Source organism: Vicugna pacos, chromosome 20 (genome assembly GCF_048564905.1).
Source record: "Vicugna pacos chromosome 20, VicPac4, whole genome shotgun sequence".
In the NCBI taxonomy this organism is placed as follows: domain Eukaryota; kingdom Metazoa; phylum Chordata; class Mammalia; order Artiodactyla; family Camelidae; genus Vicugna; species Vicugna pacos.
This window is the reverse complement of record NC_133006.1, coordinates 19,734,085-19,750,618: the sequence shown is the minus strand read 5'-3', so window position 1 is coordinate 19,750,618 and position 16,534 is coordinate 19,734,085. Positions and strand designations below refer to the sequence as shown.

The 16,534-nt window shown below is 49.9% G+C and overlaps 1 protein-coding gene across 3 annotated transcripts in view; it reads right to left on the bottom strand.

The window, feature by feature from the left end:
- CPNE5 (copine 5) overlaps nt 1-4,244 on the bottom strand; it is an 87,295-nt gene extending 83,051 nt beyond the window's left edge. For 2 of the 3 annotated variants that reach the window (XM_031688467.2, XM_015237491.3), the window contains exon 1: nt 3,763-3,944. In XM_031688467.2, the coding sequence (XP_031544327.1) occupies nt 3,763-3,857 (95 nt within the window). In that variant the 5' untranslated portion in view covers nt 3,858-3,944. Of the gene's footprint in view, nt 1-3,762 lie in introns of all 3 variants that reach the window. The other variant, XM_006202061.4, reaches the window with a different exon arrangement.
- Between the last annotated feature and the right edge of the window lie 12,290 nt (nt 4,245-16,534).

Here is a 16,534-nt window from a genome sequence, read left to right as displayed (position 1 = left end):
TACATAAAAAATGCAAATCGCTGTTTCTAACCAACACACTGGTCTGGATGTCTGCATCAGATGAAGCATAGAGACGTGAAAAATAGTGGGGGCCTTAGGGAATGGGACACTGGACAGATGAGTTTTGACTGGGTCTTCAGGGAGGCTGATAAAGTCAGGAGAGGTCTGGAACAGATCATCAGGAGAAGGAGAAGCTTGTTCACTTTCTACAATGTCTGCTGGAATTTGGTTTCACAAACCATCTACCCTACTCACTTCCAAAACAACCCCTCAGAATCTTGAAATATATACAGTGTGTCATATATATGTCAAAAAAGCTGGGGGTAAAAATAAGACTTTCTAGATAGATCAGAACTCCAGGACCCACAGGAACCCTGGGACCCAGCTATAGAGACAGATTTTTAATTTACTTTCAGGTGTCAAACAATAGCAACATACATTACTATTCATGGATTAATCCATTTAATCCTTCTAACTGTGATAAGGATTATCAAGGATTATCATGCTTCCTTTACAGATGAGGAAACTAAGGTCCAGGTTAAGTACTTTACCCGAGGTCACAGGGATTTGAACTCAGGTAGGCAGACCTCATAGACTCATGTTCTTAAGCACTGAGCCAAACAACCAGAGGCTTTAAAATATTTGGCCTTGAGTTTACCCAAATCAGTAAAAACAATTGTTTAAGAATGGACTATAGGTTAGCCAAAGAGACACCAAACATGAAGCAGGGGCCCCAGACATGTCCATCCTACAGTGTCATCCGTAGTGGTCCTATGCTGGGACTCAAACTTGCTCCTGTCCCAGGCAGCTTTGTTCAGCTAGAAGTGTCCTCGAATAGGCATGGTAGGGGATCAGATCCTCCCCGGGGCAATAGTGGGGACCTCCTAGGGCTGCAGGGGTGGCAGGGACCTTCCTAAGGAGCGAGAGGGACGGGAACTAGCTCCCAGGAATGCTAGTTTCCAGTTCCCTTGAAACATTGGCCTCCTCATCCCCAGCTGCCCATTCTGAAGCCCCCCAGAGTTCTCAGCCCACCAACCCCTCTGCCTGCCCTACTAGTGCCTGCCCATCAACAAGTGTCCCTTAGATACTCAGGGCAGGGGCACCCTATAGCCTCCTCCCCTGGGGCCCAGTCAGTGCTGACCACGGAATGCAGGGGAGGAGAATTTAACTGTCATAATTGCTGGCCATGGAGTATAGAATATGCTGGAGAAAGCTATTCCTTGCAGCAGTTCTCTCTCCTCCCCCATCCTCCTCCTCTCTTCCTCCTTTTCCTTTTCTCTCCCCTACTCTCTCTCTCTCTCTCTTTCTCGATCTGTTCTAGAACCTGGGTAGTTGGACCTGGTTGAGGCAAAGAAATGGATTTATAATTTCAAGCCCACCCACATTATGTTCTTGCCTCCCCTCCATTCCTCCCTCCTCACCCCTTCCTACTGAAAAACCCACTTCTCTACCCTCAGGCTTTTGGGAGGGCAGGAGCAGGGCCTGGATCGTGCCCTCCTTGGGCTGATGTCCTATGGAAGTGAATGGACACCAGGGTTGATACCAGAACCACATCCCCTGGGAACTCATATGTATTCTTAGGTACCTCTTAGGCAAAAGATTTGAGTCCTACGGACACCTCCACTTCCAGAGAGCAAATAGGAGAGGACAAGTGCTACTGCCTTACAGTAATCATTGTAGCTATTTGTTGAGCACCTACTGTGTGCAAAGCAAATGCAAAGTACCATGTTGGAGGCTTTGCAATCCTCTACTCCTGTAAATTAATCCCTCTAACTTGTTGGAGGAATTTTTTTTGAGTAGCTGCAATGTCCCAGTAACAATTTCAAGCATGTGGTCTACTTCAGTGAACAAGTTTTCTCAATAAATACAGATTTGTTATTTATACTCGAAAAATGGGAGAAACTGAGTCTAAAAGTTTGCCCAAGTGGTGGAGCAGAATCCATTTTAAGGTTCCAAAGTCACAATGCTATGTGCCATCTGCCTCCTCTCCTCTCCACTGAAGCAGAGGGTTCATGGGTCTGAGTCAGGGGGGGGAATCCCTGCCCTCAAATGCTTATATAGTTACTTTGGGTGAAGAGGGACAAAGTCTACACACCTGAGATGTCTTCAGAGGTTTTGCACTCAGTATGTGAGAGACCCTGTGGCCCAGGCTGAATACTCAGGACCCAGAGGACACAGAAGACAGTGATTCGGGCTGGGTTCTCATAGGTGAGAAGGACGGCTGGAAGTGGGGTGCATGAGGCCAGGCTTTTCAGGATGGGGGGATATGAACTAACAGATGTGAAGGAGGGGTGAAATCTGGATGAGGAATGAGCTTTCAGAGGCTCTGAGGTGAGAAGGATCCTGAGACAGCTCTGACACAGGCACGACTGAAGCCTGGGAAGGAGTGGCAGGCGCAGGCATGTGTGTTTGGCAGAAGGGAGGCAGGCTGTGGCAGTGTTGATGGCTGAGGAGGTGAGACTGGAGCTAATGGGCCATTAGGAAACTCCCAGCAGAGTAATGGCAAGATGCAAATGGCCTTGGGAGATAATTCTGACAAAACTGTCTATGGGACTATGGGGGAGACATGCGGAAGTTATTGCAGGAGCCCCCAGCAGGGCCTGACATACTTAAAGGCCCCCACCCTGAATCCTTCCCTTTCTCACGCCCTAACTCAGCTCCTCTGGCTCTATGTACTCCTCCCCAATGCCACAACTTGGGAATACAGGGTTGGGGGCCCATGAGGGTGGGTGAAAGGTCTGACCAATGAGGGGTCTGGAATATGATAGTGTGGGTGATTTTGAACAAGGGCACACCTAGGACCTTGGAAATGCTGTTGGTCATTTGGGACAGGGGAATGGTTTCTTCAGCAGAACCTAAATGGTGGGTAATGCATAGGCCACAGCGCCCCTCAAAGTCCCAGCAAGGCACAGGGTGACTGCACTAGGGAAAAATCCCCTCTCCCCCACATGTACCCCTTACTGCCTGGGGCAGCCGTCCCCTCAGATAGAACCTGGCAGAGACCCAGCTTAGGGGAAGAAGTTAGCCCCAAAGCCTGTGAGACATGACTGAGGATTTGGGGATGGTACCCTACAAAAACACTCCTCCCCCTCCCCTGCTGGACTCTAAAATTCCACACTCAGTGTTCTAGTCCTTTGGCTTAAGATTTTGTACCCAGGTTATGGATTTTTTTTTTAATGGTGCCACTTGAAGTTGTTATCAGTTATCTACACCGCAATATAAATGAGTCAATCTGATCCTTTTCTTTCCAAGAGTCAGTTTGTTGTAGGAGATGAATTTAGAATCCTGGGATCTAGAACGGTGGATAGGTGAGGGGGGAGAGGATGAGGGTATTGGGGCAAAGGAAGGGGGAGAAAGGAGGAAAGGAGGGCACAAAGGCAGAGGCTGGGGACGCCAGGGAGGGATGAGGCGAATCACACTCCTCTGGATTTGGTGAGGGGATGCTCAGAAATAGACTGCGTGAAGATCCTAGTTATCCTTTCACGACTTCCCTCTCTCTACTCAGGCGCCTAGACCCCCATTCCTGTGTCTTCTCATCGCCTCCCAACAACAGCCGGAGTGCAAACTTTCCGGGATACGACCCTAAGCCTGGCTTCCCATTTCGCCTTCGCCACCCGTGGCTGGGCCGGACAGGCGGAGGGGCGCCCTGGAGAAGAGGATACTCTTGAAGGGGGCGCGCGGAGGTAGGGGTTGGAGCCGAAGGAGCCGAGGGGCTCTGGGTCCAGGGGCGGGGCAGGGGGATCCGGCCAGTGGGAGGCTCACCTGCAGGACACGGTGATCTCCACCTTGGTGGCTGGGATGCTGCCCGCCAAGGAGTCGAACTCGCTCAGCGACGCCATGTCCTCGGGCTGTTCCATAGCCCACCGCGCCCCCCACCCCAAATTAGTCAATCCCCGCGCAATTCACGCCTCCTCCGGATCAACCGAAACCCTGGGCTCTCCCCCAACTCCGGAGCCGTGGCTGGGCAGCAAAGGGAGGAGAGAGCAGAGCGAAGAGGGGGCGTGGGAAGTGAGAGAGGGAAGGGGGGGGCGGAGGGAGCGGGGGCCGCGGATAGAGGAAGGGGTGCAGGTGACGCGACGAGGAGGCTGGGGGCCCAGCGGAGACGGGGAAGGAGCCCAGGGAGCTGGGGAGCCGCGAGGAGGGGTGGAGAGACGCGGGGAATCGTGGAGAGGGACACTGGGAGAGGGGCGAGGAGCTTGGGGCGGGGGGCAGAGAGGCGCAGAAGAGGGAGAGGGGCGTGGGGGGCCGGATGGGGCGCGGGATGCGGGGGTGGCGGGACTCCGGCAGCCTGGAGCAAGCTCCGAGCGCAGGGGCTGCGCCGCCTCTCGCTGGATCTCCGAGCGGGCGGCGGCGGGGCTGGGGACGCGGCTGTGAGCACCACCTCCTCGGCTCGAGCTCCGGCTTCGGGGCGCCCGGGCTGCGGGAAAATCAAATCTGCCCGAAGCCGCCGCCTCCGGCCACCCGGGGCTGGCTGTGTGCTGGTCCTCGAGCGCCGGAGGGGGCGACCGCAGGGGCCGGGGCGGGGCCGCGGGCGGGGTCTACGCGCGGGTGTGAGTGTGTCTGTGTGAGCTTGCGAGTCTGTGTGCGTGTTGCGGGCGTGGGTACGCGGCTCCAGATGCTGGGAGCCTGGGTGTGTGTGCGTGTGCGTGTGTGTGTGTGTGTGTAGTGGGGGTGACAGCTAGAGCTAGTCCGGGCGGTGCGCGTCTCCATCAGCGCCCGCCCTCCACTCCCCACCTCCCTGAGGGGTCCCCATACCTAGGGAGGGAGAGGGATGTGTGAACCAAGGGGCATCTGTTTGAGAAGGGTCTATGCGGAGCCAGGGTGGGGAGAAACGTGTGCAAAAGAGACAGCACCACCTCCAGACATTTGGAGGGTCTCTGCTGAGGGTGCGCCCCAACGGGGAGTGGATCTCAGTCCAGAAACAAGACTCTACATCTCTTGGGGAAGCGTATGGGGGCGACCCCAGTGCGCGGAGTGGCCGCTTCGGTTTCCCAGTAAGGGTGGTTAGGTCTAGGCAGGGTGGGTGCACAGGCCCTCCCCCATCCACTTTTGGCTCCCGCTGGGCCTGGCCAAGAGGAGTCATTCACCTAAGCCACGCGCCAGCGCCCTCCCCATCCTCGGCCTGTCGTGACCACTAGGCTGTGCCAGCCCCCGGGTCTAGAAGCTTCCTCAACCAGAGAGGGCGGCCCAAGCTCCTCAGACTTCTATGCCACCAGCACCGAGTAGGCGCTTACTGTGTGCTGGGCTTTGATCCTAGCCGTGCGAAAGAGAGAGCTGAGGCGCCTCTCAGGCAGCCTTCATCCCAGCCAAGCGCCTCACGGCCCTACCCTGCCCCTTCTGGGCCTGGGTTCGCAGCGCTATGGCGTCTCTCTAGGGCTTCGCACATAGACTCTCCAGGAAATCCCCCGCAGCCCCTCCTCGGTCTTAGTCTGCACTTTGCTGAGCAGAAGCTTCCTCTACCGCGCCCACCGCCTGGCATTAGGACAGGATTCGCCTCTGCGCGGGTGGGGGAAGAGGTCCAGGGAGGCCTACAGCCTGAGGCTGGCCCCGGAAAAGCCACGCCCTCCAGGCCTTGCTTTGGCAGATGGGCCTTAACCGACGCACCAAGATTCTGTTTGAAGTCTATTCCCAGAATGTCAGATACAGCCAGAGTCAGAGATAAATATACAAGAACACATTCCTTGGTCTGGGTTAAGTGTTTTATGTTTACCCATAGTTCAGGATCCACTGGACCTGGGACCGACCTCAAGAACAAAAGCACTTGGATTCCCAGGGCAGAGGAGGGCTGCTGGGTGGGAAGGCTCCTCTCTCTGGTTTGGGTATGAGGCCCTCTCTCCATGGACGCGTCTCCTTTCCTGAGGGATGCAAAACTGGGCTTGGAATCTCTGTGCCCTCCAATGCCCCAACCCCACATACCTGTCTTAGACAATGCTCCAAACATACTTGTGGAATATGCTATTCATTCATTCTACCAGCATTTACTGATTACCTGCTGTGTACCTTGACAGGTGTTAGAGCCCCTTGGGAAACTTCCTTGGTAACAATGATAACCACCATTCTATTTTCAAAGAGTCTATCCTGGACAAGGCACCATGCTTAATTTTTCTAAAGTATTATTCACATTATAAAATCTACCATTTTAAAGTATACAGTTCAATAGTTTTTAGTATATTCACAAGGACTATGCATGATTTTAAATTCTCAAAATAAGTGTTAAGTATGAGGTATTATTATCCCAGGGAGGCTAAGTAACTGACCCATGATCACCCAGCTGGGAACTGGCAGAGTAAAAATTTGAATCCAGGCTATTGAGACCAAAGTCTCTGAACAAAAGTCTTGACTGCCTCTTAGGATGGGGCCAGATGATGGATGGTCTTAAAAGTCATCTATGAAATGAGGCCTAGTTGAGGAGGACAAGTGGGAGCCATTGCAGGTTACTAAGCAGGTGAGTGGTGAGACTGAAGTTCTACCATGTAACATTGTAACATCTGGCATAGCAGCCCCTGAGTCTCTTTCTATAAAGATTCCGGAATCCTTCTGTTTCTCTCCATTCCCTCTTAGTCATTGCATTTCCATTGCTGGCCCTTTGCCCCATCCCACCCCCAAAAATTGTATCACGCACCTACTCTGTGCCAGGTGCTTGCTCTCTTAAGCTCAGAGAATAAAGAGGTGAAAAGGACATAGTATCTGTCCTCAGAGAGTTCCCAGGCTAGTGGGGGCCCCAGGACAGGCAGAAAATACATCACAGTGCAGCATGAACGTGTTGTTGAGGTAGGTATAAAGGGCCCTGGGAATAGAGAAGAGTGACCAACAGTTCTACCTCAGGAGTGGGCACAAGGGAGGGTCCGGAGAAACTGAAAAGCAGAGATGGTACTGAGATGGACATTGAACATGTCTATTTGGTTCCCTCAGAAGCAGGTTCTGAGAAAAAGATCTGAATGTGAGTAGTTTATTCGAGGGATTAGGAAGCACTATGTGGGGAGTGTGGATGTGAGGCAGGGAAGGCAGGCAATAAGAGTGGTTTATCAAACTAGTTATCACTGTGGGCAGTTAGGGCTCATTCCCACTGAGGAGCTCTGGGAGACCATGTAGAACACACCTTACACTTAGCCCACCACAGGGGTGAGGGAGCAGTGGTGTGTATACACCAACTTTCATCAGTCACTGGCTCAGTGGCTGAGGGCCACTTCCAGGCTGAGGGCGTTAATTCCCGGTACTTCTGGCCTGACCAGCACAGAATGGCAATGTAGGTCCCAGAAGCCATAGAAAGCTTCAGGCAAAGAAGTGCAGGTTCTGGCAGTTGGATATGGGGCTGGAGTGCACCGCAGTGGTAAAGGTGAGGGTATAGACAGGACAGTGGCTGCTTCAGATGATGAACTTCTGCCTGGAAGACAATGTTGAGCAGGTGCTCCTGGCAAGGGAGCAGCATGATTAAGGTCCAGAGAGCTGTGTTTGTGGACCCAAGTGTGGCTAGAGCGCAGGATGAATATGAGGCCAGGAGGTGAGGGGACATGATATAAGGCCAGAGGCTTTTCAGAAGGAGACACTGAAGACCAGACTGGGGTGGTCTGGTCTGAAAGACACCCCTCAGGTACATGGCTAACCAGTGAGCCGCAGAACACAAAACTTGCTGATCAGGCCTAGGGCAAAATACTCATAGTCCTTGCTCAAATGACTTGCTGATGGTTCAAAAGAAGCCTATGGGCATTGCTATTGGAGAGGTCATTTCCTCTCTGAGGGATATGATAGTGCCAAGTAACTGAGGTCACCTGTGATGTTAAACCAGGCCAGCCGGCAGGCCAGCAAGTGCTGCATACGTGCTGTCTGGGCCTGGCAGCCTAGATTAGAACCAACCACGGCCCTGGCCCACCCCGCCACATAACCAATGCTTGTCCCTCTGATTACAAACTGTGAGCACGGAATAGGCCATGCCCAGAAGATCTGGAATAATCAGCATCAGCGTTTTGCCTTTGCCATCCAAGACTGCAAACATGCTCTCCTCTGACCTAATCTGCAGTGTTAATGATGGCAGAGCAATTTGGAGAGGCAACTCACAGCATTGATAAGGAGAGGAAAAGCACCACAGGGCTGAGGAGGCAGAGCTCACAAATGAAGCAGCTGCTGCCCTCTCCCCTCCCCTAGGCATGTAAATGCTGCCCTCAGATCTGCTCTGTTTGAGGATGGGGATGATAAGAGCAAAAGAACACAGAGGAGCAGAAGAAGGAGTGTGCATGGGACAGGGAAGTGGGGGCTGTCCCTATTGCACCTTAGAACAAGCTAGAAAAAGGTGTTCTTTACTTTGGATAAATGCAACCCTGAGCCAGCCAGGGCATATGGCTTGTGGAGCATAGTGTGTGTTGAATTTGAGCCTCTACTTACTCCCTTGGCTGGATGCCCTTGTGAAGTGAACACCCTGCAGCACTATATATGGGAGCCCTGGGGAGAGAGGGAGAGGGCATGACAGGAACCTGAAACCACCATGGCAGTAAAGAGGTGGGGGAGATGCAATGTCTGATTCCATCCATTAATAGAAATGCAAAAAAAGGCTTGGTTGGAGACCATCTAGGTTAAACCCTTTCTTTCACTAAAAAGCTTCAAGGAGGTGAGTGATGGAGTCAAGGTCACCTGACTCTTCTCTCAACAAGAAACTCCACTAATAACAGCCAGATCAGGCACCCAAGTGCAGTGAGGACCTGCCTAAGAAGGTCTAGGGAGAAGCCGTGTTCTGTTGGGCTAGAGGAAGAGGCAGAAGCGGGCCGCTGGGCTCTCCACACCTCCAGCCCCCATTCCTCCTGGAGGGTGGCAGTCTCCCTGCCAGATGCCCCACCACCCTGACCAGAACCCCACCCTGCCCCTCCTTTCTGCCTCTTACCACATCACAGCACCACTAGCTCTGTCCATGTTTCACCCAGGCAAAGGGAAGCCCCAGGACCCTTCCGCTGCTGGCCCAGCAGCCTTCCCACCCCTAGGATCCCACCCTGCCCTGCTCTGGATGGCTTCTGTCTGCCGCCCAGTGGGAACTGGCTTCCTCTCTCACTTCTCTTCTTCCTTCCAGCCTCACCTGCTTTTCCAGGTGAGGGAAGCCTCCTTGCCTTTACAGTCTAGCTACTGGAATCTTCACACTGGCCAAGGGATCCACTTGAAACCAGAGTCAGATTGTGTCACTCCTCTGCTTGAGACACTTCCCCGGCCCCCTTCTCTCTCTGTAGTAAATGTATTCCCTGGGCTATGGGCTCTGTAAGCACCCCTCCCCATGACCTCTCTGACTTCATCTTGTCTTTCTCTCCCCCTAACGGACCCCATTCCAGCCACACTGGCCTCCTTATTGGCCCTGCAGGCTCCTGTTTCAAGGTCTTTGTACCTGCTGTTCCCTCAGTCCCTGTGTCCCTTAGGTCCCCCAGATCTCTGATCAAATGCTCCCTCTGCAGGGGGCTTTCCTGGCCACACTACCTAACACAGTACCTCGATACTCTCAGCCCCCTGACCCTCCTTTATTTTTCCTCATAGCAGTATTCTAGACTGTTTTCCCCACTAGAATACACATTTTATGCAAGCAAGAATTTGGTTCATGGTTGCATTCCCAGCTCCTAAGATAGTGCCTAGCACAAAGCAGGTGCTTAGTTTGTCATATGACTACGTGAAAAGTCTACCCCTCCCCTCTGAAACATCGACTCCTTCATGAGGACCCTTGGCTTCCACCTACCAGTCCCAAACAGGGCCTGAATTCTTTGCCATCACATACATTTCATCTAGCCTTCCGTCCAGAAAACATTTATTGAGCATCTATTATGAATTCAGTTGTTGAGCTGTTGACAACTACGCCTCTTGGCCAGTACCACAGAGGAGGGAAGGGAATTCTTACTTATTTATTTCGTTTACTAAGAACATACCATGTAATAAGCACAGCTGTGAGAATTCAACATCCGTCACATTTAATCTTCACAATAACTCCATGATGCTACTGTCCCATTTGACAAATGGGCTAGTTCATTACCAGGGATATAGAATTGAGGGAGACCCAGTCTCCCCAGCTCTGTCCAATGGAGTTAGAGCACTCATTTTGAATTTATGTTCCAAAAATCTGCAGAATAATGGGCATTATCTGTTCCATTTTACAGATAAGGAAACTAAGGTATAAAGTAGTTCAGTACCTTAACTTATCCAGGATCACACAGATAAGTGGCAGAGACAAGATGCAAACCCAGGACCGTGTGGGATCAAAGTCCCTATCCTTGCCCAACACCAGGCTGCTTCCTTCCAGTCTTCACTCAGGGCCTGTCCAGGAGCCTCAGTGTCTGCTGACATGGCCACCAGTCCCGGGCCCCTCACACATCCGCCAGGCCTAGTCTAGCACCATGTGATCAGTGCTCAGAGCCCTGTCCCTTCTACTTTCAGCCTGTCCAGCATAGATATCACAGCTTGTCACTACCTCCCCACCCCCACTGAATCTAATATTTAGTTTACTATTGTTAGTTGTGGTGTTGGAAACTTCAGTGCTGCAAAAGACTTCAAAGATATTACAATTCACCTCGATTTTACAGATCTGGAAACTGAATCCTAGAAACTCAGAAAGAAATTGGCCCAAAGTTGCTTTGCCAATAAGCAGTAACTAGAGGTAAAAACTAACAGGAGCTCAGGTTAGAATCAGTCTCCTAGATCCTTTCTTCTCTCACCTCAGCTCCTTCAAGAAGGGATGGGTCCCCTTGACTTTCTGTTGATTGATACACACAATTGTGCCATCTCTGGGCCTTCTGAGATAAAGGTCAAGGTGAATCTTCATCTTCCCACTATCACCATCAGCCTTTTACACCCAACCAGAACCAGCTGCATGGTCACGTCACCCCTGGCCTTTCTTCTTGCCATTTCCTCTCCACTAGGCCCACATTCAGGTACCATCTCTTCCAGGAAGCTAGCCTGGATTCTCACCAACTTTCTTCTTCCACCGAACCTCCAAAACACATCTCTTAGGTAGATTTTTTGTGTTCCTCCTCTCCCACCTAGCAGGGGTTGTGCCCTGAAAGCCTTGGTCCTTGGATCTTGGTCCTCCACAGCCTGGGCTTCCCTAGGTCTTATCCACCCTCTCTTCCTTTTTACTAGATTTAATTACACTTGAATACATTACCCACTAGTCAGCCAGTCTGCCCTCCTGAACTCTCTCTCCACTCGATATAAGCCCATTTCCTCTCATTTGTGCATCTTGGGGAAATGGAGAATGAATCCTCACATTTCTTCAGAAGCTTAAAAGCAAAATACGTCCCTCCCTGAAGTCCCATCCTCCCACCAACACAGTCAATGTCTTCCTGATTGGTATGCTCAGGCCTGGTGAGGGATGAAGCAGTTGGATTTCTACCTGAAAGATCTTTCTCGATTCTATTCCCAGAAACTCCACTCATTTCTCCTCAGCCACAGTTGCTGAGTGTCTGTCTAGGCCTCGGGCCTCTCTGCCCCTTCCCACCTCAGGCTGATGGGTAGGGGTGGGGCTGTCATTTCACCCCAGCCCTCAGATTTTCCTACACCGCTGCTCCTTAGCATGTCCCCTGGCTGTACCTGCACTGGGACAGTCTAAAAAGCCACCATGGGTGAAATGCTTTTTTTTTTTTAAGCTCTAAATTCATTTTCAGGCCAAGCTGCCTGTATTTGCTTGCCTGGCTGAAGAAAACTGAAACGTGCACAAATGCTACAACCCTGGCTTTGTGTGGAAGCTGAAGACTCAGTGGCCCTGCCCCCTGAGCTCGCCTGCTTGCATCTCCAGCTGCCTGCAGTGATTTCCCTGAATTTTATTAACTCTGCCCCCTGCACTGAGAGAGGAGCTCATCAGACACACTTCACATCTTGCCTCCTCCACCCTGGCTAAGAAAAGTTGCCCTGATTACAAGAAGTATGTGTTCCCCAGTTCTCTGATAATTCTATCAGGAGCCAGGGTGAGGCTCAGGTGTCAGGCTTTGGGAGCTGCTGCTGACAGCCTCTCAGAGGCCGCCTGCCCGCCTGCCTGGGGGTAAGAGGCAGAGTGCTGGGTTGTCTCCATTCATGCTGTGACCTTGAGCCCCTCACTGTATCTCTGCTTCTTAGGTACACTCCAGCTTAAAAAATGGGAGTAATAATACCCATACCCCCATCCCCTCCAAGTTGGTGTGAGATTCCAATTAGACGAGGATGTACTGGGAGCTACCTGGGGAAAAAAAAATGCCATCATAAAAATGCCCAAATTTAGACCAGAGAGGGGTTAGAAACCAATTCTGGGCTTCTCATTCTACAGATGGAAAAACTAAGGCTTGGGGAAGTTGCCAAGGTCTCAACGACATGGCTTGAAAACCAGCTTCCAGATTTTTTGAGTTGGAGGGAGGGAGCAAAGAATGGTAAAGAAACCATTCCTGTGGGACTTAAGGGTATGATGGAAGGAGAGAGCAGACCCTAAGCTTGAAGTTCAGTCCTGCTAAGGCCCAGACAACTGCTGTGGAGTCTTCATCCATGAAATGGATTCATCTATGAAACAGACATTATGTCTTATTCACAGGCTTTCAGAGAGGACTGAATAGAATAATGTGTGAAGAACCTGGCATGTGGTATGTTTCCCAAACATGAGTTCCTTCCCTTCTCTTATTTTGTCTTAAACAATATCACAAATGCTTTCAAAAAGGGAAGGCCAAAGGGAACATTTTCTCTTAGAGCTAAATGCTGCCAAAAAGAGCTGTGAAACTTGGATTCCCTTTCCTTTGGGGGCTTCCCATATACAGTGAATGTGAAATGGCCATTTTCCCCATCAGCGTAATGAGGAAGTAAAAATACTGCTTCTCCCTCCTTCTCTACCACCTCAGCTGTATAAGAGCTTTCTCACATGTATGCAGGTCAGCAGTTTTTAATGGAGCTGTGGCCAGATCCTCACAGAAAGGAAAGTGATTTCTATGAGATTAGCTGAGTGGTGGGGCTAACAGTTATGATCCAATAAACACACTGATTAGGGTCATTTGTGCTCCATCCCTCCCTCCTCTCCTTCCTGCTGTGCCTTGATGGGCCTGATGCAGGCTCGGCTTGGAAGGAACTTGGAGACAGCTAAGGCTGGGGCCTGGGGATGCAGATGGAGCGGTCAGATTGGACAGCCCAGCCTGCAAGGTAGGAGATTCAGGTCCTAGCTCCTGTCCTGCAACCAGATCACTCTTTTTCTGCACCTCATCCTCCTTCTCTGTGTATCAAAGGTGGAGATAAAAGGGCTGACCTTGGGATCAGAAGTTCCTAAGTTCATGCCCTAGCCCTGCCTTTTACTAACCATGCAACCCTGGGCCCTTTACTCCATCCATTCATTCCCCCTGTATACAGTTTTGTACTACGTGCCTTTGGTCCTCAGTCTTCTTGTGTGCAAGTGGGGATCATAATGCCAATCTCAGGGGATGGTTTTGGGGATTAAGAGAAAAATACATAAAAGAAGTTTCCACAAACCACAGAACAAAGAAAGAGCAACAATAGCTTTTTGTTTTCTTCTAAGGTTCCTTCTGGTTGACTCTGATTCTACAAAAACATTTGCTACTGCTGGGCCCAGAAGAGGGGCTCCAAAATTACTTGCTGAATGAATAAATTCAACTGAAAAGTGGAACATTAAGTGGCTAAGAGGGAATCGGGCCCCAGTCATAGGGCCTCACCCAACCCTGCCATACAGAGGGCTTCTCCATCTAGTCAAGGAAGCAAGAAAGAGGGCTGGCAGGCCTGTGCCAAAAGAGTGCCTTCCTAGACCTGTTCAGTGCCAGGCTGATCTCTCAACTCTGGTCCCATGCAGTCTCCACAGTTGCTGGCCTTCCACATCCAAGGGATGGCAAGCCTGGTTTAGAATCATGAAAGGCATTGGTAGGCTTCTGCCTTTTGAAGAAGCTGCAAGACTAAACTGTATTCACAGTGGCCTCTAGTGGCAAATTTCCAAAACAGCATGCTAAATGGAAACTTGGCAGCTAAAGGAATTTTCTCAGAATGACCTAGATTCAGAAATTGAGGGCTAATAGAGACCTAGTTCTGATCTTCGCTTGATGAGGAAGCTGAATTCCAGAGGTAAAGGGATTCATCCAAGGTCACACAAAAGCTGACATCTCACTGTCCACAAACCTTTGCCCCATACTGGTCATCTGTGGTTTCAGATGCAGTTAGGGATCATGAATTACCTATTTGGAAGAACAAGGACTCAATATCAAAATCAGATCAAGCTGGCCTTAGAATGAGATACTAACATGTTTTCTTCCCCTGCACTTTGCTTGTCTTTCATCTGTTAAGAAAAAAAATGTTACTGGAAGATCCCTTATCCTCATATTTACCTGAAGAATAGTAATCTGCTCTACAGGCAACAGGGCTCCAAGGCCATGAAGTGCTTTGTAGGCAGTAAACCCCGTCACTTAAACAAATGTGCTTTTCAACGTTTCCTCCTCCACACGTCGCAAGAATGTAGTGCCAGAAGGGGCCACAGTCACGGCTCAGATTGGTAGGAATCATTTCACTTGTGCAGGGAAAGCTATTTTGACATATTCTGGAAACACAATCCAAAAATAAATTAAGCTGAGGACTTCCAGAGGGCTTAGTGGAAAGGCTTTGCTGCCATACCAGCTAAAGCCTGGGCTTGGAGACTTGGGGCAAAGCTATTCCTACAAATGGATCTCAATCTTTTCCTGACAGAGAACATTTTTAAAATTTGATTCATTCAGCAATACCCTCAAAGAACTGCATAAGGTGCTGAGGGGACTCCCAGAGGGGAATAAGACAAGGGCTTTTGCTCTCAGAGGCGAGCCCAGTGGGAGGAATAAGTGTGCAAGGACAGGCCACTGAAACACTGGGATGAAGAGGCAGGAGAGGTAAGTGGTGGCTTCAAGGGCCACAGGTAATAACAACAGCTGTTTCCTAAATGCTGATCCCTGATCTAAATACCTGCTCTAGCTCGTTTAATCTTCACAATAGCCTTATGAGGTTAGGACCGTTATCCTCATTTTATAGTTGAGGAAACTAAGGAACTGAGATTAAAAAACTAATTCATCACACTGCTGCTAAGCAGTGAAGCTGGATTCTGAATTCTGAGTTTGGTTACAAAGCCCTTTTCCTTCAATATCATAATTGCTGGTGTCTCCCCTGCATTTATGTGATGTCTACTAAACCATACCATCTTATGCACCCTGGTGCCCACATAGGATCTGTGTCACACATGGTCTTATGTCCATGGTGTATTAAAGTGGGAATGGAAGGCAGAAGGGCATTGTTTCTTAAAGCTTCATCTTAGTAGTCAAAGTCAGAAGCTGATAAAGTTCATCCTATGCTTTGAATCCCTTCACTCTTCCAAGACTGGTCTAGGAGGCAGAAGAAAAGGTTATGGTCCTGACTGCTCTGTGCTCTTAGGAACCACCTCCACCAATTTCCTGTTGGACAAACTTGAACTCTAGGATCTCACTAACTCAGTGTTAATGACCAACGGTCTGGACTAGCAGTCACCTTCTTCTGGGAGCTGGTTAGAAACAGAATCTCTGGCTGGATGCTGAATCTGGCTCTGCTTTCTAGCAGGCTCCCCAGTGATTCTTATGTAGGCAAAGTGTGAGAAGCCCTGGGCTAGGGTACTTGGGGGCCATGCACTTTACAGTCTGGGAACCAAACTTCTTACCCAACCCATGGGCACTCATTTGAAAGCTTCTTTCATTGGCTTATCTACTTTCAACTTCAAGCCTTCTCCAAAAAGTCTAGACTCTCCTACCCTTCCCACCAAAACTGTATCTCTCCTACTCCTTGATTAGCTCTGGTGGTCCCACAACCTACCTTCATTAATCTCCATCTAAGTTACAAACTCATTGTATAAGCCACTGATCTATTTGAGCTGTGACTGCAATGAGCTATCTGTGCCCAAGCACATCCCACTTTTATGAGACTTGTCCTAATCGTACTTACCCTGAGAGAGTATGGGCACTCATATAACAAAAGGATCCACCAGGATTCCTTTTATGCAAGCTCCCTTTATAAAGAATCGAGAATTTTTACATCTCTGGCTAACTGGCAGAATCACTAGAAATTGCGAAACAATTCAAGTTTTACTCTTTGAGGTGACATCCTTTATGAAAACTGGCATATGCTTGCATGTATGATCACTTTGGCATACATTTGGTGTACTTATCTAGAAACAAGGAACTGTGCCTGTGTGGCTCACAACCTTCTTTGCTTCTCAAAGTAGCAATAATATATTTATACCATTCCCATGACCTGGGTGAAAGGGATTTTCAGGATTATAATTCTGAGAGGTGAGTCAAGGGGTGTCTTACTCCTTGCTCCTAGAGGGGGATCCAACTATGTCCACCCAGTCCAGGCTGAAGGAAATGTATTTCTACTTTCTCAGACCAGGACTTTGCACCTCAAAACTATCTCTGGGAAGTTACAAATCGTTTACATAGTTTGTTATTAGGTTTTGCTTTTTTGTTGTTAGGGAAAAAGAGAGACGAATGGAGAAAGAGGCTGAATATGAGGAAGGCTTGGAGAACAGAATCTTGTTTGGCCATTCCATAAAGTAAATCACCATTTCCAAAATGTG